This window comes from Prinia subflava, chromosome 2 (assembly GCF_021018805.1).
Source record: "Prinia subflava isolate CZ2003 ecotype Zambia chromosome 2, Cam_Psub_1.2, whole genome shotgun sequence".
In the NCBI taxonomy this organism is placed as follows: Eukaryota; Metazoa; Chordata; class Aves; order Passeriformes; family Cisticolidae; genus Prinia; species Prinia subflava.
The window spans coordinates 39,384,719-39,410,585 of NC_086248.1; the positions used below are offsets into that span (position 1 = coordinate 39,384,719).

General features: G+C 36.7%; 1 protein-coding gene across 1 annotated transcript; it reads left to right on the forward strand.

Moving 5' to 3' along the window:
- Positions 1–4,044: 4,044 nt before the first annotated feature.
- UFL1 (UFM1 specific ligase 1) lies at positions 4,045–25,867 on the forward strand. The gene is made up of 19 exons (XM_063389678.1): positions 4,045–4,473; positions 5,122–5,267; positions 6,134–6,162; positions 6,906–7,003; positions 7,750–7,864; positions 8,093–8,223; positions 8,872–8,930; positions 12,242–12,388; positions 13,506–13,681; positions 14,384–14,563; positions 14,885–15,005; positions 17,267–17,389; positions 19,072–19,192; positions 20,070–20,233; positions 21,326–21,456; positions 21,598–21,678; positions 22,431–22,516; positions 22,937–23,117; positions 23,811–25,867. The coding sequence occupies exons 1-19, from the start codon at positions 4,187–4,189 to the stop codon at positions 24,021–24,023; spliced, it is 2,589 nt and encodes an 862-aa protein (XP_063245748.1). The 5' UTR covers positions 4,045–4,186; the 3' UTR covers positions 24,024–25,867.

Here is a 25,867-nt window from a genome sequence, read left to right on the forward strand (position 1 = left end):
AAAAATGTTTGGTTTTCTTTTTATTTGCATATTTGTCCACACTACATTTTTAAATTATATTAACAATAAATCTGTACTTCTATCTTTAAGGGCTTTTATTTTAATTTTCTGGTTTTAAGTGCTACTTAAGTATTTGCTTGCCATTGGATTTTGAGACCTTCTGTCGACAAACTCCTTAAAATTTTCTCTGTTGCCTTTGATAGTATAAATGCCTGTTCATTTATGCAACAACATATATTTTGTATTGTTTGCAATACTTCACATGGGCTTCTAGCACACTATGAATAAAAATTTTATATACTACTTCAGTGCTTTTTTCCATGATAGCTCAGTGTATCAGAGGAAGATATATTTAATGTTTGTTGTGTCTCACTATGACATGCTATGCAATTACTGACAAATTGATCCTCTATTTAGCATCAATCAAAATATTCACCTGAATGACAAAATGTGGGTATTTACAGTGGGTTTTGTTTCTTTTCAGTTTGTTCTACAAACATTTAATTTTTAACTGGGCATATGGCTGAAAACTGCAGGAATACATGCCTCTTCCCTTGAGTTATGTTCACAGATCAGGTCAAACAAATGGTTACTCTAAATTCTGCATATTATGTTTAACCATTCCTCAGAAAAGATCAAAGGCAGTTTTGTCAAACACAATGTAAGAATTTGCTCATTTGAACACTTCAGTACATTTAGTCTTCTAATCCATACAGAGAGAACCACCTTTCCAAACAAGGATATAAACTGAATTCAGTACTTCAAAGCTTAGAAAAATTCTTTAGCTCTAAACGTATATTAACAGAATGACCTTTACTTAAAATAGTAAAAAAAAAGATGGTACTTATATGAATATAATTTCATGAGCACATGTCTGAACCACGTTAAAAAAGTGTATGAATGAGGCAGCTGCTGATGCATTTAGTACTCTTTACTTGTGGGATCTTCCACATACACATGCTGTTTAACACCCTATATGTCTAGAAATATTTTGCTCAAGGAAGATTTTATTATTGAAATGAATGTTCACTGCAAAGAAAGAACCAAATGAGTACCAAATTTCCCCTACCTACTGTTAGGTAGGTAATCGCACTAATTAATTGGAAGTGTGTTGTTTCCTAACTGAACCAATTATGCAGAAAAGGCTGCCTGAGGTTGAGCTAAGCACCCTCCCATTAGCACAGCCACAGTGCAAATGACAGGAAAAGAGAAAAGAGTGCAGTGAAAAGCAAAACAGTATGCTATTTATAACTGTGCATTTAAAAGGGACTGTGAAAACAAAAAAAGCCAAAGCTACCCATGGCACAAACAGCCAGGGTGAAAACCCTTCTTCTAATGAAAGTCCAATAACCAGTTACCATTAAAAAAAACCTTGTCCTTTATCCTGCCAGCTCTCTCAATAAAGGAAGGGGTCGTTAGACACCTGTTCCTTCATCAGAATAATCCTTATGAATCACCACATCAAAATTGTTACTAATATTTTGTATACCAGCAGAATAAAAAACAAATGAGAAGTAACCTTTTTGATTGCTAAAATCAAAGTGAACACATTAACAAGCAAAACATGACAGCTGAACCATTCACATTTACAAACTCACCTGTTTAGTAGGAAAAGGTGTCCAGCAAGTTATGAAGGTACTATCACGACATACATGAAAGGAAAGAATAATTTTTAAAAACTCTAATTTATAGTCCATTTCATTCAGTTTACAAACCATTTTCAGACATCCTATTATACAATTATTTATTGGTTTCCACCTGCATAATTGCTATTTTTTCATCAAAACAGTGGTTACACTGCTGTTTACTGCCTTCATCTTAAATTCCCTGTTTCAAAAACACACACTACACACAATTCCCCTGTAAATATCAGATAAGATTCCATTACGAGGTGTGATGCTGCTCTTTCTGAGGGAAAGTATACTGTGCATATCAGAATTCCTCCAGTTCATTTTTATGCCAGGCAAAAAGGTTGTGATAATCCACACCTCTTAGAAACTTTGTTCTTCTCTGTTTTGCATTACTCTTTCTACATATTTTCTATATACTCCTAAAAATACATTATGTAGTAAAAACTACTACTACCCACTACATATCTATATTATATTATTACATGAACACTAGAATACAAGTCTTCATAATATACTTTATGTCATACAGACAGCATTGATTCATTTCGACAGGAGTAAGAACCTCATCATTTGCTTTTATTGCCTCTGATTAAGAGAGGGTAATTGTTATTCCTAGAGTGAATCAATGCAATACTGTGCATGGCTTTCATAACAAATTATTTGCTTTGTGTCAATGGAATATAGCCATCAATCCATATTACAATAAATATGTAAAAGTTTATTTAAACTTTTGCTATCATTGTAGCTACAAAAACCTTCACACTTATTTTATATACATGCAACAATGAAACAAAAACATTTCTTCTACTGTGATAGCTCTGGAATCAGTGAACTCAGAAGAACTGCAGAAAAATAAATGGTATCAACTTCATTTTTCAGTATCATACCCATGCATAAAATAGATGCTAATAACATTAGAGCTGCAATGAGGTTAACTGCAAGAGGTTTGTGTAAGTATAGTAAAATGAATCAGTTACTCTATTTTTAAAACAAGATTTAACTTAAAATTCTCTAAAGAAAATTCATTTCTATAGAAAAAATAAATCTGAATTGCTACTTGAAAGCAATTAAGTATAGAAAATATTAATGCATCTGTCATGCATGTGTACAAACATCGAAAGAAAAGGATCCTTATAAAATTTCTTTGATTGAAGACTCAAAAGAGAACCTGCAATTTGGAAATATCAAATGCTCATAACTGTTGGGTATTTATGATTCATCAGCTCCTACTTTGCATACTGGTGGAACATAACTCTAAACTTAATTTAAGAAACAAAACAAACAAACACAAAACACCACCACAATAGGCCAGCTCTATTTACAGATGACTATTTCCAAAAATCTGTGAACTGTGTCTTGAACTCAAGTCATCCACAGACAAGTGAAGTCCCAGCCATTATAAATCATTTTGGCATCTTAACTACGATGCCCAGCTTGGCCAGTCCAGTGATTGAGATTTTAGCTGAAAGGGATTCACTATTGCCTGGCAGAATATACATATAATTAAAGGATTTCAAATCCATTTAGGAGTAGGTAGAGAAATACAGTTGTAAATCCCTAGTTCTTTTTCCTCATGTCCCCCTATGGTAGCCTATTACTGTATAATCTTCATAAAAACTGCCCCCACAATTGCTATCACATTTTTTCTCTTTTCTTCCACTACAGTATTCATTCACAGAAATACGCCCCAATCAAGGACCTGGCTAAGCAATCTCCCTTGCTGTCTTTGCCTGCGGAGGAGCGCAGACACCTTCCTGCTGCAATCAGTGAGCTTGGTTTAGATCCATGTTTTAGAAAGAGGGGCTCTTTGAGGAGCCTGTGTCGGTGCCCGCAAAGGCTCCGAGACCAGACCTCAACAGCAAACCTCAAATACACAAGAAAAATGAATGCTGCCCCTATTTTTTTTTTCTCAAAGAGAACGACCAGTAAAACTGAAGCCACATACTTATCCCACTATAAAAGCTGTTACAACTCACTATGCCAGTTGCAAAGTTTTTGTTCATGCCATTTAAACTGCACCCAGCAGGACACCAACCCCTGCCAGAGACATTTTCCTGCGACATTTGGAAGGCAGAGTCACAGACTGGCTGTCAGGGTCAGTGAAAACAGCGGCTGTGCGGGAAGCAGGCAGAACTCTGGAAGCACAGGGAGCGAGGCTCGGCAGCGGCAGCGGCTCGCGGTGTCCCGCCGCTGTCCCGCCCGGGCGGTGCCGAGCGCCGCTGGCTGCGGCTCCCGCTGCTCGCCCCGGCCGGGAGCGCTCCCTGTGCAGCGCTCCTCCACCGCCACAGGCGAGTCAGCTCCAGGTAAACTCCCAAAAGGCCTTTAAGGCTGTGGAGCTCACCTCTGCCCTGACAGCTAAATAAACTCAGCTTGTCCTTCGCTGCCTAACAGCGGTCCCGTTAAGCGGCGACACTATTGACCCCCTGCCCAACTCGTGGTCTGAATTTCACTTCAGGTTTCGGTGAGCGCGGTTCACGCTGAACGCTGGGCTCACAGCCCAGGCCCCGCTGCGGGAGCGCTGGCCCGACCGCGGGCAGCGCAGGAGAGATGCTCCCATGCCCGCCCCGCCGGGATCCAGCTTCTGGAGCAGCCCGACTGCGGAAATCGCTTTTTGTTCCTCTGCCCGCGGTCAGCTCTCGTTCCGCCGGTTGTCCATGACCGAGCCGGCGCCGGGGCGCCTCCGTGCCGCGGGGCGGCGCTGCGGGCGGAGGCCGGCCCCGCTCGCTGCCGCCGCCGCCCGCCCGGGGCTGACGTGTCGCGGCGCCATGGCGGCGGCCTGGGACGAGATCCGGCAGCTGGCGGCCGATTTCCAGCGGGCGCAGTTCGCCGAGGTGGCCCACAGGTGAGCGGGGCGGCCGAGCCCGCCGGCCGCGCCCCTTTGCCCGCGGCCCCGGTCCGGGCACCAGCCAGGCACGGCCCCTCTGCCTTCCCCGTGTCCCGCTGGGAGCCCCGCGGGCCCTTCCGGGACCCCAGAGCAGGGGCAGGCGCACGGAAGCGACTGGGGGTGTAGTCACAGCTAAGTTCGCCTTGCTCAAAATTGTCACAGCTCCACTGCTCGGTTTCTCCCTTCTGTGTGCTTGACCAGTTGAGGTTGTTGCCCAGAACTTGTTTTTGTTCATGCAAAATGACTCGAAAGACGCAGAAGTTAAAAGAAAAGCTCACAGAAGTATCATAGGCACGGATTCTTTAATTACAGGCTTTCCTAAATTCACCAGCTGTGCATTCTCACAGCTGACAGGGCTGGCGGCTGTGCAGGAGGAGAGTAAAAGTTCTGGAGAGATGACCCGCCTAAGCGAAGCCATATGGATGATTTGGTGGGTGACAAGCAGGATACAGACACTAATTTCTTTGTCTGAAAAAGTATCTTCGCAAAGAACTGCCAGCAATCTTCATTGTAGTTGTGTGTTTAGTATGTTTGAAACGTCAGTTTAAAGGTAATTCTAGCAAGTACTTCCTTAGGATAACTGCTGGCTCCTTCTGCTTTTGATAGATTGTCAGAACGGAACTGTATAGAAATTGTCACGAAGCTGATCGCAGAAAAGCAGCTGGAGGTAGTGCACACACTTGATGGCAAGGAGTATGTCACCCCAGCACAGATTAGTAAGGAGATCCGCGATGAGCTGCATGTTTGTGGTGGTAAGTGTGGCATTATCCTTCTTCCTTTGGATTTAGAAGTTAAATTTGGAGGCTTCAGAAGGAATTTGAAAGTTTTCAGTATCCTTAATCTTTCAGAAAAAGTTAGTTTGCTTTGTCTACACATTAATTCACCTACTGCTCTTTTATTTTTACTTCAGATCTGTGTCAAGCTTTTAGATAAGCATATCAAGATGTGTTATTTACTTTATTTTCACCCATGCGTAATTTCTGACATAAAAGTTGTGTAAAAATCCTTTTAAAGGAAATTTGGCATTTTAATATAGCTTAGTACCTGGCCAAGATGTTTGGCCTTGTCTTGGAATTTCAAAGTCATTCTCCTTTCAAACCATTAGTAATAATAATATTTATAAATTGTCATTGACAGGTCTTTTATTTTGGCTATGTGAAGAGTCACCTGTGTAGGAAGGTGTGACAGATATAAGGAAGCAAGTACTGTTCAGATAGCTTTTGGTCGATGGCTTTAATGAACAGGCAGTGTATTATTGTACTTTGAGTTATGCTTAGGGGTGAATTTCACAGCATCATATGTTCAGAAAAATTAACTTCTTATCATGTTCATATAGATTAGCCATCTTCTCACTGTTACCACAGGTTTGCCTCAGTTTGTGTTGTGCGTTGTGTATCACACCAGCAGGATAGCTTGGACTGAACTAAAATTTACTGCGTTTTTTGTTAGTGGCATCATGCAAAGGCTGAAAGTTTTAACAATCTCTGGATACTCATGGACTAGTTTAATTGGTCCACAGAAAAAGTAATTAAAGATTGTGTGCACAATGAGCTGTACTATATTCTAAATCTGTTCAAATGTTTCATGTACTAAAAGTGTGTTTTACCTTTTCTTGAAGGTCGAGTTAACATTGTGGACTTACAACAGGTAACTCAGTAACAAAAACTTCATACTTCTTTATTTTCTTTGCCATGTATAGTGTGAATATAGAGTTCATTAGTTATACTCTAGCTAAGTTATTTTTTTAAAACAACAAATTTTACAAAGAGCTGGTAGCTCATTTCAGGGTACTGCAGATTACTTAATCTGTCCAGTTATTCTTTGTTGAAGGCTCTCTGCTTAGTGATAATCTAGGACATCTGGAATCACTACTGATATATACAGTTTTTGTTTATGAACTCTTTCTTTGTAAACTAAGGAGGGCAGACAGAAAAGAAGTGTCCATTTAAATTTAAAGCTGCAGGAGCATGCATAATTAACTTTGCATGCCTCTGAATCTTCCCTCTTCCTTCATTATTCTCATGTCTCCACTAATCTTTGTCCTGGAGTAGTCTTCCTCTGTGGCTAATTTTCCCTTCAGGCTTGAGCAAAATTACTTGGAAACAGAAAATCTTTCTGAAAGTGGGAAAGCCACTTTCCTATTTTCTCTTACTTCTTTCTGGTATTTTTTTATTTTATAGGCTTCTTTTAACCTTGTAACAATTGCAAAGAGAGTTTTTTTCCCTAAAGCTTTGCTGCTGTATTCCAAAATGCAGATTAAGTGTGTTTATATGCAATAGTGCAACAAAATAAAAGCAGCTTTCCTCAAGATATTAGAATGTGTAACTAATATCTCAATGTTTGAGAATGATTTTCAATTTAAAGTTCTGATAAGAGGTGGTTTTTTTTAGGTAATCAATGTGGACCTTCTGCACATTGAAAACAGAGCTAATGACATTGTTAAATCTGAGAAAGGTATTCAGCTTGTACTGGGACAGCTTATAAATGAGTGAGTACCTTGAGGAGCAATATGTATAATTCATATTGTATTCATTTTTTAAAACACAGGCTAAAAATAATGTCCAACCTTTGTTGCTTCTGAAGTGCAATACATTTTCCTTGGCTGATCTTAGAGCTGCTGGTGGTGATCAGTGCTACTTTAGGCAGGGGAGGCCCATCTCAGCAGAGCATGTGGTGAATCCACGGTGTAAAGGCCCTGCTGAACATCCGTGTTCAGTGTGCTGCGTTTAAGAGGCTGCATTTCTTACCCACTGTCTTTGTGTACAGCACCCAGATCTCATTTGCTCTCTGGCTTTGCAGCTTGCCTCAGCTATTGACAAACCTTCTACCTCTTGTTTTACCTCACAAGCCTAAAATGTTTGAGCTAGTTATTTCATGGTTTCCAATAAAGTAATACTCTTATGGCGTTGTCCTTTTTATTGATTGAGCTTCAGGATCTGTTCTTGTCAAAAAATCTAAAGTTCCTGGCTCTCTTGAAATAGTTAAGACCTGTCTTGCTTACTAAAGCTGCTTTCCAATTTTCATTGACAAAATGTTTTTCTCTTGCTTGAAATTTTCATGCAAGTAGATAAATCCCCTGTTAATACTAGCCACCTGCATAGCAGGCTTTTTTTTTTAAAAAATACACATTTTCATTTACACTGTTCTCCTTTATTCATTTAAGATAACTTTCAGTTTATTTTTTGAATGTCGCACTTAACGTATTGTCTTTCCTTGTTCTCATTTTTACAAAAGGAGTTATCTGGATCAGTTAGCAGAAGAAATAAATGATAAACTACAGGAAACTGGCCAGGTGACAATATCAGAACTCTGCAAGGCATACGACCTTCCAGGAGACTTCTTGATACAGGTGATGAAAGCCACCAACCTGGCAAGTGCAGAATTGGTTGTGACCACCTTCTTTCTTTATCTTTGCAATATCCATGCCTTTAAGTCACTGTTTTGTACAAAATTAATACTAATTCATGGTGCACCTGCAAACCATAATTCTGTTTTCTGCAAAGTTTTCTGTCACTAGATACCCATATATCTGATGGAAGAAGGCATGCTTAGGAAAGCTCAATTCTTCTATTTACAGGCATTATCCAGACGTTTGGGCAGAATTATTCATGGACAACTAGACCAGGAAAACCGTGGGGTGATTTTTACAGAAGCCTTTGTGTCCCGCCATCGAGCACGCATTCGTGGGCTCTTCACTGCGATAACTCGGTAAATTGCAACACCTGCAGCCACATACTAATACATTTTTGTCATAGGTCTTTATGGGCCAGATTCACTTGTGATTGAAAAAGAAAAGAAAAAAAAGACCTATGGATAGATTCCCCTAAGTGTAGTTCACTTCCTGGGACCAATTCTCAGTTATGTTAGACTCACTTGTTAGAAATGGCCACACTCTTTTGAAAAGAAAGGGAGGTATAACAATATACACTATACAACATACTTTAGTGTTTTGGCTGAAGAAAGTGTTAATCTGTAATTCTTTTGTTACTTTGTAGAGTATCTGTCCTCTTGTCACTCCACCACTCCTTAGTGGGTTACATATTTACATGGTCACTACATGTGACTGTAGATAAGTTTTTCTTATTAAATCAATAAAGTTTTGTGTCTCTTTTTAGGAAGAGGAAAACTTAACAAAGCAGAAGTTTCTGTACAATAATTATCATTGCTTTTGTTTTATCACTTCACAGTAATTCAGAATTAAAACCTTGTAAGCTATTTTAAACGTCAGTGTAGTACCCTGAGGCTAAGATTCTATGTAGTTCTGTTCATCTATAGTAACCTCTTTTATTTCTGGATTCTCCACATCAGTTTCATATCATTAATTTATATTGTTTTGTTTTTTCCTTTTTCCCCAAGGCCTACACCTGTAAGTAACTTGATCACTCGGTATGGATTTCAAGAACATTTACTTTACTGTGAGTTTCATTCAAAGTATTTTGTGTGTTTGTTAGGAAATCCATTCTTCATTATTAACAGTGTGCTTTCAGAGAAGCTTTTTAGTATATAGCCTTAGTTCTGAAATACGGAACAATGTGTTTCCCTTTAGTGTAAAAAGGATTAAACCCTTTGTGCTATCCATAACTGAAGGGATGTTCTCTGTATCCAAAGCAATGAAAACATTCGTTGACGAGATGCCTCTGGGGGGAGAATGATGCAAGAAGTACAGTACTTACTTATTCATCTCTTTCATTATTTGCCCTTAGCTACTGGCAGTTTTATCAGTGAAGCACACAAAAGGGGACAGACTTTATGTAGCTAAATGGCATTAATTACTCAGGATTTTATTTACTGACTTTTTTTCTGTGATAATGGAGGCTAGGCTTTTGTTATACTTTTAGTAGAATGACTTTATATGCTGAGAGATAAAACATATCCTTAAAGTGTTTGCTTTTATTTTCCACAGTTCCTTTTCTAAATAGAAACACATAAAGATTCCCTATTCAGCTGCTGAAATCTTCAGGCTCTGCTTGTTTGTCACTTTGTGTGCCCTCTGCTATCTCTCAAAAATGCTGCTTCAAGCATCATTAGTCTTGTGTGCTGGCTGACCAAGTGCTGCCGGTCTTCTAAAATCCTTTAATGGTTTTCTATCTCTTCTCATGAACCTTGATGCTTCTCTTGATTGGATCTTTTTGCCTTCAGGGCATTGCTCACTTCAGCTCCGTTGTAGCATCTCTCTGCTTATCCTGTTTTTCTCCGCCACAAGCTTATTCATTAAAAATTAAAGTCCTTAAATAAAATCATAAAAACACTCTACTTTCACATCATGAATTTAAAATTTCCACCTTTTTTTTTTCTTTTATATGCCATCCAGGTTTTCACAGATTAAAGGGAAAATTTGTGAAATTGCATTATAATAATGTCTCAATACCCAGCAAATTTCAGTCTTTGGTTACAGTCTCTCTCAGATAAGTCCTTCAAGTACATCATCATGCTTTGATGACGTACAGTGTTAATGTGAATTGAAGTTCTGGTATTTTCCTTACACCAGTGATCATCACAATACGTGCTTCTAGTACTTCCATGGGGTTTTTTTTAGTGAATTTATTCATCTTTTTCTTTAGTTTTTCTTACTGTCTTTCATTATCCTCTGCAATTTCTAAGTTTCAAAGAGCTTTCGAGCTTTTTATTCACTACCAGATTTTATTGTGCCCATTTGCTGAGATACCATTTAAATTTCCCAAATATTGGAAACTTGAAAAATAGCTTTTAAAGATGTTACTTTTTAGCTTTTTATGTCTGTCGCTGTTAGCAATGTGTTTAAAAGTGGTCTTTGTCAGTTTTCTGTCTCTTCCAGAATAAAAATGTAAGTTCAGTGTAATATTTGTATTATTTAAAAGCAGCTAATTATTTAATCAATACTTGGGTTTAGACAGAATAAATATTATTCTTTAGTTCTTTCAGATAGATGTGCTGCTATTCATCATATTAAGCTCTCATAAAGTTACGATAAAAAGTAGTTTTAGAAGTGAGAAACTCTTCAGGTTAGAACACAAAGTACAAAGCATAATGAAATCACAGATGTTACTCATTTCTGAGCATTATGTTACTGGTGTAGGACTGAGATAAAGGAACACTTAGCATCTTTGTCAGACTTTGACAGAGACCTAATAGCACGCTACAAACTGCTTGGTCACCTTTAAAAATAAAGGAGAATTTATGGTAGTTCTACAGGGATCTTGTTGTTTTAAAACAAAATACTGTACAGACATAGTTGTAGGAATGGTCTGTAAAATCTCTGAGAGCACCTCCTCTGCCCTGGAGTTTTAGAACTGGCACTTGATAAAATAAAAATTTAATTGATATCTTCATTTCACTTTTTTTTTTCTGAGATCTTCTTTCCATAAAATCTCTGGTTCATTAATAGATTTTTCAAACAATTTTGTGGAGCTCTAGGAAAGTCTAACTCTTTTTTTCTAAAAACTTTGAATAAAAAAGAAGTTGAAATTGCAAACAGAGAACCAATCTGTATTTTCTGACAATTGCTTGAGGGGAATAGGCACATTGACTCTATTTTCTAGGGCAACTAAAATATTAGGAAGAATAAAAAAATAATTTTATTTCCAGAATTGGTCTTATAAGTTCCATTTAGTTCGACGTAACTGAACCATGAATAGTTCATGGCAGAACATGACTTCCAGCTCTTGTCTTAAATTACACAAAGATAAATCTTGTTTTAATCAGTTCCTCTTTCTGCTGCATTTTTTCAGTGTAAGTATTGTTCAGCTTTGCTAGAGGCAGTTGTGTTCAATAGCTGCTAGCTTATTGAAGCTCATCTACACTAAGGGAATATCTGGCAAAAACTATCATGATTTACTATGCATTGTTTCTTCTGGAACTGGGCTTTCAGGTAAACTTTCCTGCATAAGTGAGCTAAAACTCTGTGTGCTGTACTAAGCAGGTTGTAGCATTGACTGCTGCTTCTGTTTAATGAGAAAGAGGCCTTGCCATGTGATACCATTTAATGTTTTGTTCCAGAGCAAAACTTGTCTTTTAATGAAATAGAAATGAACATAAACCGAGAATTAAAAAAGCCATCTGGCAAAGCCCTGGAAATTAGCAGAGTTAGCAGTAGATGCCACTGATTTTTTAAAATATATCTCTTGTGTTACAAAAAGGCAGAAGCAAAACATAGGAGGCAAATCGGATATCCCTATGCAACTTGAATGGATTGAAAAAATCTTATTTAGCATCAAGTGCTTAGTATTTTGGTACTACCAGTTACCAATATGCTCTTTGTCAGCAGTATTTGTGTATTCTCAAGAGGTTATTATTGGCTACTGTGTTATGCAGTTTAGTTTAGAACACATCATTTTCTGTGTTCTGAGCTTTTTTTTCCGTTTTGGTTAACATGGAAGCAGTGAATTCAAAGAGAAATTATTAACAAAATGCTAGTATATTTTAGTCTTCTGGCCAGAGAAAGATTCTTCTGTGTCTGCATTTTTTAAATTAAAAGCTAAAACTGCCCACATGTATGTTCAATAAAAAACGTTTTTATCCTGCCATTGTGGCTCACTCTTTGGAAACATCCTCTGATTCCCAGAGCTTCTGTGAGGAAATTCTCGTAGTGTTAAAAATAATTGATAGAGCCCAGCAGTGTTTCACTAGAACAAGCACAAACTAATTGGTGGAAAGAAAGAGGAAACAAACCAGGGAAAATAATTACTGTCTTTTGATTAATGGGTATACTAACTTAGGAAAAATCTCTTCATTTATTTTCCTCTTGTAGCTTTGCTAGAAGAACTTGTTAACGCAGGTCGTCTGAAGGGCACCGTGGTTGGTGGGAGACAGGATAAGGCTGTGTTTGTTCCAGACATCTATTCCAGAACACAGAACAAATGGGTGGATTCCTTTTTCAAGCAGAATGGTTACTTAGGTAATTAATCTATATTCTTACAGATGAAATAGCTTTCTAAAACTAGTGTAGGTAATTGGTCTGACCTTAATACAGCTAGTGCTTCGAGTGAAGCCTTACAAAGAGAAGTGGAAACCAATGCAGTGGCTGATACTCCTTTGCTAAAAGACCATCTTGCTCATAGTGATGTGTGTTACTTTATCACAATGAGGTGTATTTCAGTGGAGGGGACCATACTGCTAAACAGTAACTATTTCTCATAAACAATTAAAAACACTGGTTTTATTACTGCTCTGAAGAAATTGATTAGTCTGCTCACTGTAGGCTTTTCAGATGGTCATGGCTGGAGTTTCAGGCCGGATGTCCAGATTACAACGAAACTTTGGCTGCTAATAGTCCAAACATGCAGTGCTCAGGAAGAATTTTTTTTTACAAACCAGTATTTGTAGAACTGGAGTGAGTAGCACTAGTGTCCTGATTTGAATCCAGACAATTCTAACTTCAAGCTGAGTGATGCTGGTTGATGGTGTTTTGAAATACCACAAGCTGTGGGAAAACGTGGATCTGAATGAAGAGAGGAACGTCCCCTTATGGTCCCAAAGGGTCAGGCCCTAAGTAGCAGTTGTTCTTGCAGATTGAAAAGGTTCACCATAACTTGGAATTATAGTATTAAGTGTTTCTGTAATACTGCTTGACTGATGGAGTATCTCTTGTATCATCAGTATCTCTGATCGAGTCTTTGAGTGTTTTCCCCTCATCTTAAGTATAAACTGCTGAAGAGCTGAAAACAAAACACTTGGACACTTTATGTATTGTAAATTTTGTTTGTGCTAAATTAGAATCTTTTGGAGAGATGTGACTGCAAATATAAACCTAATGGTATAAGAATCCAAAAAAACCCAATTTTCTAAACTCAGATCAAAGTCACATCCATGATTTAATCTGCCCACTTCTGTTGACATTTGGATGTAGCTTCTGTTGAACTAAGTTTTAGGTCAGCATTAGCTTAAGGCTGTATTTACTTGTATAAAATGTATCTGGAGCTCTTAATTTCCTGCTTTCAAAATAAAGTCACCCCATAAGATCTTCTATGTGTATGAAGGAACTAAGTTTTAACAGACAAATAACTATTTTGCAGAATTTGATGCGTTGTATAGACTTGGCATCCCTGACCCAGCAGGCTACATTAAAAAAAGATACAAGTCTGCACAACTCTTATTTCTGAGAGCAGCTTGTGTTGGTCAAGAAATGGTGGATCAAGTTGAAGCCTCTGTGGAGGAAGCCATCAGCTCTGGAAACTGGATAGATGTAGCAGTAAGCAATCCTTTCAGTTGTTGTTGTTGTTTTTATGTTTTTTCTTATTTTTGTGTCAAATGATTCTTTATTGAACCTATACATATGCATAATCAAATTCTATGTTGTCAAAGAAGAAAATTCTGTTTTATTAAAATGACAAATAAAAGGGCATTATTTGCCTTTGATTTGATCTAAACAAAAACAGGGGAAGGACATACTGGCATTCAGTTTATAGACATGTAAGATTTAACTTGCATTTCAAACCTAATGTGAATGTACTCTGCTAGAGAGCAATATATTTCTGTTGACTTTTTTTTTCTTTTTTTTCTTTTCTTTTTTAATGTCTAAACTGAATGCTTACAGCACTTTTGGTGAACAGAAGGGTCTTAGCCACTTTGTCCTAGCTAAGTCCTATTTTAGGCCTTACAGCACTACCTTTGTTGCTCTTAAGTCCTGCTGTTGTTCTCTGTTGGATGTTACTCTGTAGCTGTTGAGCTTCATTTTGAAGAAGTTGCCAAGCATTTGCCCAGAGGTGACACGTGTTTCTAGAGCAATGTGGATTTGTCATGTTAGGAGATTTAGAATGGTGTGTACTCTTAAATTACTAGCTTAATTTGAAAAGTGCAATGCTTTCTGAATAGTTAGTAGATGTGAAATGGCCTGTGTCTATTCTCTCTATCCACTTACAAGGCTATTGTATTTTAATTTTCTTTACCCTAGACTCTTCTGCCCAGCTCATTGTCAGTAGAAGATGTTGGGATTTTGCTCCAGCAAGTGATGAGATCTTTAAACAAAAGCTCTTCAGGTTTAATCTTCAATGACACCATTGCAGTCAGTGAGAAATTTCTAAGCAGCTGTGCTGACCTTTTTTCTGATCTGATGCAACAGAAAGCAGAAAAGGTATGGTAGGTTTTTTATTGGCCAGATGCAGTGCACGTTGAATGTTGGAGTAAAGCTCATGGGATTTTCTAGTCACTGTTACAATTTCTGTACATCTCATCTGAAATATGACTAGAGAAGAAGCAAAACAAAGGAACAACAGGTTTCTGTATTTTTTGGTGGTAACTTATATTCTGGTGCACTCAGGAAGCCCAGTCTCATGTGTTGCACTTGGAAAACATGATGTTTGTTTTGTGTACTTGAAAATGGCCAAATGGTTTAAATGTTTCTCCCATTGCTGTGTCCATCTTTTTGCTACGATGTGCGTGTTCTTCATTTTAGGAAATTAAAAACAACCCTGTTAATTTAATCACTGAAGAAGATTTGAAACAGGCTTCTGGTTTAGAGAACTCATATGCTAATAAAAAAGACAAAAAGGATGAAAGAAGAAAGAAAGCAACAGGTAAAACATCAATATTCAGCTTAAGCAAAAAAAACCCAAATATCTTTTATCTTTGAAATACTCAAATATAAAGTTAGTGTATTCTGAAGTCCATTAAATGCTTACAGTCCATTGCTTAAGATGCTTAAGAAATAATCCAACCATTTACCATTATACTGTGGATGTGGCTACATCTCAGCTATGCCCATGAGAACTAATTTCAGACTTAGAAATGCAGAGGAAGTACTGTAAAGGTCTCTTGAGTTAGTTCAACACCAGGTATCTGTTTTTAGAAGCAAGGAAACCTGTGTTCATTTCTTATTTTATACAATACGATCAGATAAGATTGAATAAAACCAGTCCCCTAATGGTCAGGGACCTCTGTGCCATGTTTTATTACACAGTATAAATACAATTTTAGTCTCCATTTTTCAGGATTCCAGGAAAATTAATAGGATTCTTATTATTCATCTTGATATACTAGTTCCAAAATAACTTTGCGTAAATTGAGAATTAATTTTTGGTTTGGTTTTTTTTTTTAAGAATACTTGTTATCTTTTCTGAGAAAACCAAACCATAGAATTTTCTGTTGTTTGCACATGTAACAGTTTCTTGGCGATTAAGACAGTTTACTTTGAGGTATATTCTGGATTAAATTAATCCCAAACCTTACTCCATTTGTGTGGTGACTGTTTGAAATAGATTTCAATTGAAGGAAGAATAAAAATTTGTGTTTAGTTCTTTGAAATCTTTCTGATTTTTAAAACAGTGTTCATTCTGAAGAGTTTGAATCCCAAAAACTTTGTCTCTTGTGCTGCTACAACACTGCTGAGAAATCTGTGTTAAACTCTCTTGCAGAGAGTTACTGTGCTACTGAACGTAAGAAAATTAGAGCACTGATACATCTGGCTTGATTGAATATACTCATCTGCAAAAAAGAACACTCTGCTTTTAAAAGAAAAAGATGAGTTGACTTGGAAATTAAACTTATTCTTTAAGTTTAATTCTTAAACAAGAGATGGCAGATTTTTCTAGGCCATAGCTAAGGTAGAGGAGCTTGGAGCTTTAATTGAACTGTCATAGTAGAATGACTTCGGTTTCCAGCCCTCTGAGGAGTGAGACTCTGCTGAGCCTGTGCTGAGTGGCTAGACAAATTCATACCCACAGGTAACATGCTGCAACATCAGCAAGCACTACCCTGAAATCTTTTCTTATGGACTGTTATGTGAATTACCTAAAAACATCCCAACATAGCAGTTTTATGTGATGTAATTACTGTAATGCAGTCACATTTCAAATAAGTTTGTGAAAAACACTATTTTTTTTTTGTTTTTTCTGCAAAGTGATGCTTAAAAATCCATCTATGACATGTTACAGATACAGTTAGCTGTATGTTTAAGTCATAGCATCTTGTCTTTGTGTTTCCTTTTCTTAAACAATAATAGTTACATAATGTAGTTACTTGAAACCTTGGACCATATCTAAATGTAAAAAACACCTATTTTCTCAAGGCATAATGTATATATGTGTGCCACCATGGAGTTTAAATTTATTCCAAGTGAAAAAATAACAGAAAAGGCTGAGAAAAAGGGAACAAAGAGCAAAACAGCTTGCCTTGTGGAGAGGGACTGTAGAGCAAATTGAGATTGTGTCTGCAGTTGCGTACATTGATTGCAGGACTTCTGAACAAAGTAATTTGTTATGTGTGTCAGAACTGGAACATCCCATTACTCCATAGTCATCTAGGAAAAATCAAAAAAAGATTGAGTGCTCTAGTTAATTGAATGTGTGCTTCCAAGAATATTTTGGATAAATGTTTATAGAGTAGGGTTCTGTCTCTGAAAGTTAACAGTGTAACATTATCTAAAATATTTGTTACAAACTCAGTTATTTAACATCATTGAACAAAAATGCTAAATGCTTGCTAAGATGCTATTTTCAGCCGACAGAAGATCCCCTGTTGGATTATGGACTCTGGTATCTCATCTGTTTTTAGCTGAAGAAAGACACTGCTATTTTTTTTTCTTAATATGTGCATTTGATATTAGTGTTTGTATTTGTTAATGACATTAGCTTAAACAAAGCTTTGCCTCAGTTGCTTTTTTTTCTTCAGAATGAAACCTATGGTCTTAAGATTCTGAAATACGTGTTCTAGGTTGTTTTTAGAATCAGGTTGTGGTTTTCAATCCAGCATAAACAAGTAACACAGATAAATTACCATGGTATTGTAAACTTTAAGTGCTTCAACTTTCCTGTGTACTAAGCAAGTGATTCCCCACCAGAGGGCAGTGGAAGCGTGAGAGCAGGAGGTGGTGGGAATGCCAGAGAGATAAAGATTAAGAAAACCAAGAAGAAAGGAAGAAAGGATGCTGACAGTGATGAAGAGTCACAAGGGACTGCCACAGGTTTGTCGTTTTATTTTAGGTGCTATCTATTCATATCTATTCAACATGGATTTACTACTTGCTTTTTTTTTCTACTTGTCTGATTTTCCCACTCTTTAGATAGGGTCAGTTAAAATGTCGAGATGAGAATACTATGTAGTTAAAACTGTATCAATGGATCTGATGTTGCTGTTTAAATGACATGGACATTACATGTTTACTGAATGGTAGAACTTATTCTTTAAGAAAGAAATTTAAATCAAGGACATAATACCACTTTATATTTATTCTTTGATTTTATGTAGGAAATGCTGTAGATTTTAGGGTGAGTGTTGCACTTGATTTTGTAACAGCTGCTGCATGGTGTATGATAAATGAATGGCCTAAATTAAAAAATCATAGCAATCAAACAGGTTTTTTCTCTTCATAAGAATAAAATATACAGTCCAAACTAATGTTTTGATAGTTTTAATATTGCTCTTTATTGCTGGCTATATCTCTACCTTCACTATTACAAGAAGGAGCATGAGTGGCTTGCTAAGTAAAAGCCAAGGTTGTTAGATTTAGAGCTAACAGTGGTTGTAAATGAAACAATCATGTTCTTCATTTTGTTCAATGCTTCCATTTTATACGTAGTGTCCAGACTTTCAATACTGACTGAAAAATAGATATTTTAAACAGATATTTGAAGTGTGAAATACTGTGCAGTGATTTGGTTTGATACTGCTCTCACAGAGTACTGTAGTTCACATACAAATGGAATTGTTTTTCCAGACTACTCAGTTACTGAGTAAAATAATGTTCAGTCACTTTTGTGTTTTGCTGTAGGCTTTGTGTTTTGCCCTTATTGGTGCTTGTATTGCTTGAACCATGACCTCAAGGTAAACTCAGATGAAACCATCCAAATATAAATAAGATCCTTTTAAAAACCTGATTCAATCTCCCTTTTCACTTGTTTGTAAACCCTGTATGCTTGTTACTACTGTGGTACAACAGGGGACAGCACTCATCTCCATACTTACATGCACAAGAAGCCTGTGTTAAGGTGCATCTGGACCATGTCCTTTTCTGATTCTCTGTAGCCATTCTGATCTCGTTCTTATATGTAAAAATTCTACAGCACCTGGGAAAAGTTTGTGTTCTATGCAAAACCAAAATACAGATGCACTAAATTGTATGCATACAAGTTGCTTTTTTTGCTGGAACACCTTGTCTGGTTAATTTATCATGTTTCAGATTTTATACTGTAACCTCAAGTTTAGGACACTGTGTTACATGATTGTGTACCTTACTAAATGGAGTTTAAAAAAATTTAAAAAACAGCCTTGTGAAATCCTTCAAGTAGGAACACTCTGTTCAGTTTTGACACTTCAAATTCTATTTGGTCTTGGTGACATTATGGTTTCTAAACTCATGGGTCAAGCAGACTGAAAAAAAGTGTCCCCAAAAATGCATATCCTCATACACTACTTCAGATGTCTATTACAGAAACTTCTAAGTGGTCAAAAGAGAAATTTTGTCAGTTTTTCTTACGTGTAAAATTCAACTGTCATATATAATCATCCCATTTTTTCCATTGTTGATAATACATTTCTTCTATGGTGTTTGGACTTTGAGGCTTTCCAGTGTCTCATGCCGCAGAGTAATTGCAGCAGTACTAAATGGAATGTTTTCTCAGTGAGTGTTGTTTATGGCCACTACAGGTAGGAATAAGAAGGTGGAGTTCCCTTTCATGTCACAAGAGGAAATTGAGGATGTTTTAAAGACCCGCATGCAGGATTGCCCTGAAGAGCTTATTACAGAAATTGCTGAACATCTTAGCAGGTAATTTCAATAATTCAGCTAGAGTTAGAAAATCTGTGATTCACTTCAGATGAATTTACACGTCAGTCTGTTTTCTTGCTTAGAAAAGAGTGCATTGTTGATAGACACGAACAATATTCTTTTTCTGTACTGATCCATGCTACATGTCTTACGTATTAGCTAGCTGTGCTGACACAGTAATGTGCTTCTGCTTAGGACTATGTGGTCCTGCAAGTTCATTTTCAGCTTCATGGGTGTATTTTCACCCCCTTACATTGATCCATGCTGGGGTTCACCAGTCCCTTCTTCTGGACAGTCTTTGGTCCATGTTCATGTTTCCTGGCATCTGTGTCTCCAGTGGTACCTGTGAGAACCGGGTAGTAAGTTATGTCAGCAAACTGAGCTATGCAAAGATGAATAAGTTCTTTTAAAAGGTGTTCCATACCAGAGAGGATGTGAATATGTATGTTCAGAGCAAGAGGAACATAAGATAAGACTGTAATAGCCAAGCTTGAATAAACTTGGAGTGCTGTAGTAACTGCATCTTTAGAAATTTTTCTAGAGACTCCGAAAGTTTTTGAGTAGCATTGCTTCTGGAAATCCTTTTATCTTTCACCTTGTTCCCACTGAGGAGTTGTTAAGAGTTAAAACCTTGGCATACATTTACATTCTATAACGTTAGAACATCTGCCATTAAGTATATTTTAATTTCCTTGTGGGGTATTTTTCCTGATTTTCATAATTTGCTTTTTGTTTATCTCATCATTCTGTAGCATTCATGTTCCCATCATTTACTACGTAATGAGCTTGTTTTCTTTATTGCTGATATATTTGGGAAAACCTTGTACTGTTTTGCACTTTGCTCAATGTTTTCCCATTTATTCTTTCTTGTTCTAAGACCTTTGACAAAAACCTACCAGGAAGTTGTGCGTTCCGTTTTTACGTCTTCAGCATCTTCCTCTGGAGCCAACAGAAGACAGGCTATGAAGGACTTGCAAGAGGAATTCTCAAACTTGTACAACAACATTCGGCTATTTGAAAAGGGAGTAAAGCATTTCACAGGTACAAAATACATACTTTGGAAAATGAATATGCACCTTCAAGGATGTTAAATTTATTCCAGAATCTACATTAAAGGTCGGACAGGAGCAAGGAAAAGGAAAATCTAAAAAGAAAAAACCAGAGATGTGTTTAGTATGCCTAACACTGCCTTTATACTGAAGTGCGTTGCTTTGCAAAGTAATTGAAATACATTTTCTTTATTTCATATCCATATTCTGTTATATCTTATGTCAAGATAAATGTGTTCTTGTCTTTCCTTCCCAAGTGTTTTCATTCCTTCCAATTTTTCATTGTCTAGCTGAAAAAAAAGAAAAAAGGGGAAGATTAGTAAGCTCACTTTATTCTGTCAGCTGTGCCACTAATTAAAAAATTGAATACTACCTGATTCTAAGAAGCTGCTGTTTAAACCTCATAGGTTTGATACTGAAAGTAGCTGCTGCTTGAGGGTAGTCTGTCAGATTCGTTTTGCAGGGGCTTACTCTGTAAGGTGTGACAGAAAAGTTAGCATTAGGAAAATACTGTAGACATTTCCAAGATTCTCTGCTGTATTCAGCTTTCTCCTAGAATTTCCCCTGTGGAAATCTTCTAGCAGAAGGAAACACTAGCAAAACAACCTGATATTCCTGTATTTTGGAATATATGGAATTATTTCCCATTAGCCTTTGTTCTTGGACATGTATTCTGTAGCCTCTTCTTTTTTCCAAATTCCAGTATTTCAGTCTTAAAGTCGCATGGCTATCCTTCTATGTAACTGCTTGTTCTGCAGAATTTTCCTTTGCATACTCTTGGCTTGATCAATAGCAGTGGTTCAGGAGGATTGTACAGGGACTATTTTACTGCTCATACAGATACATCTTTGAAATACTAGCAATGCATTAAAATGTTCTTACCGACCTGAAAGCTCACGTTTTTCACTGAACAACGTTCTATAAGAATGTGACAGCAAGTGAGGGATGTTACCTTCCTGTAGCCAGGTAACTTTATCATACTACTCATGGTTGACAGAGTCCACAGTTAGGAAGATGCTGTGATAACATCTTAGGAATCAGATAACTCTAATAAGTTACTTTAATCACTTATTTCTTTTAACAGATGATACTCAGGCTAACCTTGCCAAACACCTGTTGAAGACTCTGTGTACAGACATTACAAATCTGGTTTTCAACTTCTTGGCATCTGAGTCAATGATGACAACAGAAAATTACTCTACAATCACAAGTGAGGTATGGACTGAAAAGTTCCTTTCTAACAGTCTCAGGTAGATCAGTGATGTTTGTTCAGTAAGTAATTGCTTCACTTGAAATATGCCTACATCTAAAAAGATGATTAATATTACAGATTATTTCCATTCTTGTCCCATACAGGGCAGAATGAAGATTTTAGGTAAACTGCCAGAAGATACCAAAGCTCCTTTAACTAAACTGCATACTTCTCTGAATGGCAAGGTAAAGTTAATCAAGTTCAGGTTTTCTGTTTTGCTGATACAATGCTAATAAATAGCTGACACACATAGAGTAGTACATAACCACTGCTGCTAGGAAGGATGAAGACAAAATAATCTTTTGTGTTTGTGTAAGGCAGCGAGAGAAAGTGTTTTTTGTATCTGTGAATTTTTAGAGATGAAAAGGTGATACTACATTTTGATACTGATAGTCACCTTTGGCTCCTTGCTGCCATATGGAATCCAGTGTCCCTTTCATGGGCAGGTGACAAGAGTGACAACTGAGCAAGAATCTCCAGTGTAAAGCGGTTGATGTTTCTTGTGTTTTGTTCCCAGAGTTCTTGCTTGTTCTCCCATGTATTTCTTAACTAGTAAAATTACAGAGATTTAAAAAAAAAACAACAAACGTTCAGATTGTGGCAGTGTAGCCACAAGGAGAGTTATTTATTAATTCTTTTATGCAAAAAGCTGCACTGAGTTGTTTCTTAATTAAAAAAAATCTGTAATGAATGTAGAACATATATTCATTTTAATTTTATTTCCAAGACTAATGAATTACAGTTTGGGTTAGTATTTAAGTATATGAACTGTTGTAACATGAACAAAAGTAATTTCTACTAAATACATGTTACTTTTTTTTTTATAGTTACTTTCAAGTGTATTCACAGTCATCTGTTGTGTGATTAATTGTGAACAGTAGTTAAACTTTTCTATAATCTACAAACACAGATTAAATATTTATATTATTTTTAATAGAGTATAGAAGATTTTCTTTCGTGCCTTGATTCTGCAGTGGATATTTGTGGTATTATGGTGAAAAAAGGAGACAAAAAGAAGGAAAGGTACCTTAATTTTATTTATTCTATGAAATGTGGCTATATTGCTGCATAAATGCTGGATGGTTAGTATGGGAGCAGTCATATTCAATGTGTAAGAGGCAGTCCTTCTTTCCAAACTGCTTAACTGAAAAATAGGAAGTCAAGCAGTTCTAAATCCATGGGAGAAGGAGAAGAGGAGAATTCACTTTTAGCTAATTTTGTTGGCTCACTACTTTCTGACATATAGGGTATAAATTCCCTAGGGATCTTTCAAAGTCAGAGCTGTGCCAGTGATAGGTTTAATTAATGTTTTGGAATTCCACATAAATAAATAGTCAGAGGAGAAAATTAAAATTAATTGATGTTAAATTTAAGTTTTAGCATCTGTGATCAACTCTTATATGATAGAATCATATTTTTGTTTAATATGTTCTTGTTCCTTAGGCAAGTCCTGTTTCAGCATAGACAAGCTCTGATTGAACAGCTCAAAGTCACAGAAGATCCAGCTCTTGTTCTGCACCTGACATCAGTATTGTTATTTCAGTTTTCAACTCACTGCATGCTTCATGCACCAGGAAGATCAGTACCACAGATCATTAATTTCCTAAGTGGCAAAATTCCAGAGGTATTCTTTTCTAGCTTTTTAAGGGGAAATTACCTTTTTTCTGTGACAGAACATCAAAGTTGTGCCTTATGCTATTTTTGCTGCATAAACCTGACACTGTTGGGTTTCATGTTTAAACATTACTTTATGTACAGAATGTGTAATTCTTCTGAACTGTACTGCATTGCAAACCTATCTTTTCAGGGATCTGTCATCAATTTTTTTTTATAAAATTAGAAATCAATCTGTTACTAGTACTGTGACTTAAGCATAGAGACAGCTCTGTCTTGGGGGATTTTATATTTCTTACAACTGAACATTTTTACATCTTTCCTCTGAGCTAGAGCATGGTTGCTTTTTAAACTTTTCTAATCCAGTTTTGAAGTATTTGCTCTCTTCAAGAGCAAATACATTGAAATTCTGTATTTTATACTGCCAAAACTGGTGGGTGATGTTTACTAACTGCATTATTTTCATGCTTCAGTGGCTAATTGTCCTGGTTTTGCAGCATGGACACACTGTCAGTTTTCTGCCTCTTTGAATGTCTCTCAGAATTTAGGTTGTCAGATATTTCATTAGAAATATATTTCTGTATCACTAACTCTCTTTGCCCAAGAATGGGAGAATGCTTTCTAAAAATCTTTAATTATAGGTCTGTCTACCTTCTCTGTAACATTGACATCCCCTGGGTTTGTTCTCATTTTTTGCCCTCAGGACCAGCATTCGCTGATAGTCAAATACCAAGGATTAGTGGTGAAACAATTGACCAGCCAGACTAAGAAAACTGAACATGGAGACAGTGACACAAAAGATAACATGGAAGAGGAGGAAGGTGCAGAAAGCATTCGAAAAGAGCTCCAGGAAATCACTACCTCTATCAAAGATCTTGTTCTGAGACCTAGGAAATTTTCTGTAACAGAGGATTAAAACTCTCATTCAGTGCATCCACCTCCATGCTAGAGTCAGACTTTATTTTCTTTTATGCTGAAAAAAGGGGACAACAGAAAATGCTTGACAGACTGTAAATTTGGCCTCAGATAGTTTGCAAATCACAGCCAGGGAGCACAGTTGCTGGGTGATGGTGGCACATGGAATTTTGTTACTTCTACAGTGTACTTTTAACACACATTAATGTAGATGTGGCAGAACACAGCAGTGGATGCTTTGGGTACGAAACCAGTGGGTTTTAATTGGTATCTTCATGTGACACCTCAAGAAATTACTCTTCAAATAACAGTGTATTTTGTTCCATACACACAAGCTGATAGTTTTACTTCTCTGATCTGGATTTGTAGTGAAGTAAGGATTGCATATAAATGGCTATAAGCATGTCTATCTTAATTTCAAATACTGGCTTTGAAACTTAGTACTTTGAAACTAGGTACTCTGATACCTAATAGTGCACCAGCGAAGGCCGTCTTTACTCTAGTATCATTAGTGGATGTTTCCAGTTTCTCTTCACTGGACTGCAACAGTAAAAAGTACTTGTTTTGAGTACAAGTGGATATTGATGAACTTAAGGGAAGTGATTTCTCTACTAATGTGAGTTTCAAACTGTACTGAAAGTTCATGAATATCAGCACACTCATACTACTGATGTATTCTGCTAATGTCTGAAATAGCTGTTTATTTAAAACTTGTAATTCAGGGGAGGTGACGCTCTTTTGCAATGGCATTTTGGGAGCAGATAAATCCTGTTACACTTATCATATTGTACATGCCAGTTGTTCATTCAGCTGGCTTGTTGAGTGCTTAATCCAGTTCCCATTGCAGATAGAAGCATTTGCATTCTGTCAGCTCTTGAGAGAACTTGTGGTGTTCTGTTTATCCTGAGTTTCTTGAAAATAATTTAGTTCATAATCTTTTCTACATAAATACTGCTTCCCTCAAGTGTTTTGCCAGCCTTATTTTACATGAACAGTAGATTATGTCTTCAGAAAAGTGCAAAAATGTGAAAAAATGGAGTTCTATCACTATTAATGACATAATTCTTCTATGGCAAATATAAGAGAAGATAATTTTCAAACTGGAAATATTTAAGCTCTTTTACTTCAGTAATACCCATTGATTTCATGTATGTAATTTCAGGATGTTTGCATAACATCAAGGTTGAGTAATAAGAGATGAACAGCGTTCTCTTCACTAAAAATGTCATTCACCATCCTTGCCAAAATTGATACTCAAATAGGGCAAATTCTGTGCAAATTCTGCTCCATTCAAATTTTTCTGTTTTCCAACAATTCACATATGCTATGAGCTTAATCATAAACATATCCAAGCCTGAAATTGCAGCTGAAAGCTGAAGAGGCCAGGTATGGAACCCCAGTAACAGAGTAGTAAACGTTAAGGTGATTTTGGTGATGTAAATAATTGAATTTTACATGTATTTAAAAGGCAGTAGTGTTGAACAATGTTCATGCCAATGCTGATCTTTTATCAGCCTTAAGAACAGTTTGGAATTGTAAGGCAGAAGCAAAGGTAGTTGTTTCTCTTTCTTTGGCAGGATGTTATAACAGCGGACAGTAAAAGTCAGTGAGGAATAAAAGATGGAAAATATTCAGGCTGTTGAACTTTGTTTAAGAAATGGTTTGTATACAGGGAATAGGTTTGATTTCTTGTTATTTAGCCAGAATAATTAATAAGTTCCTACAATGAATGTAAACAATTTTATATGACATTGAGCTCTTTTGTAAATAATATGCCATATGAAATTCTGTATGCAAATAAGAAATTATTTTAATAACAATAAATAATGAAGTATTTGAAGAGCA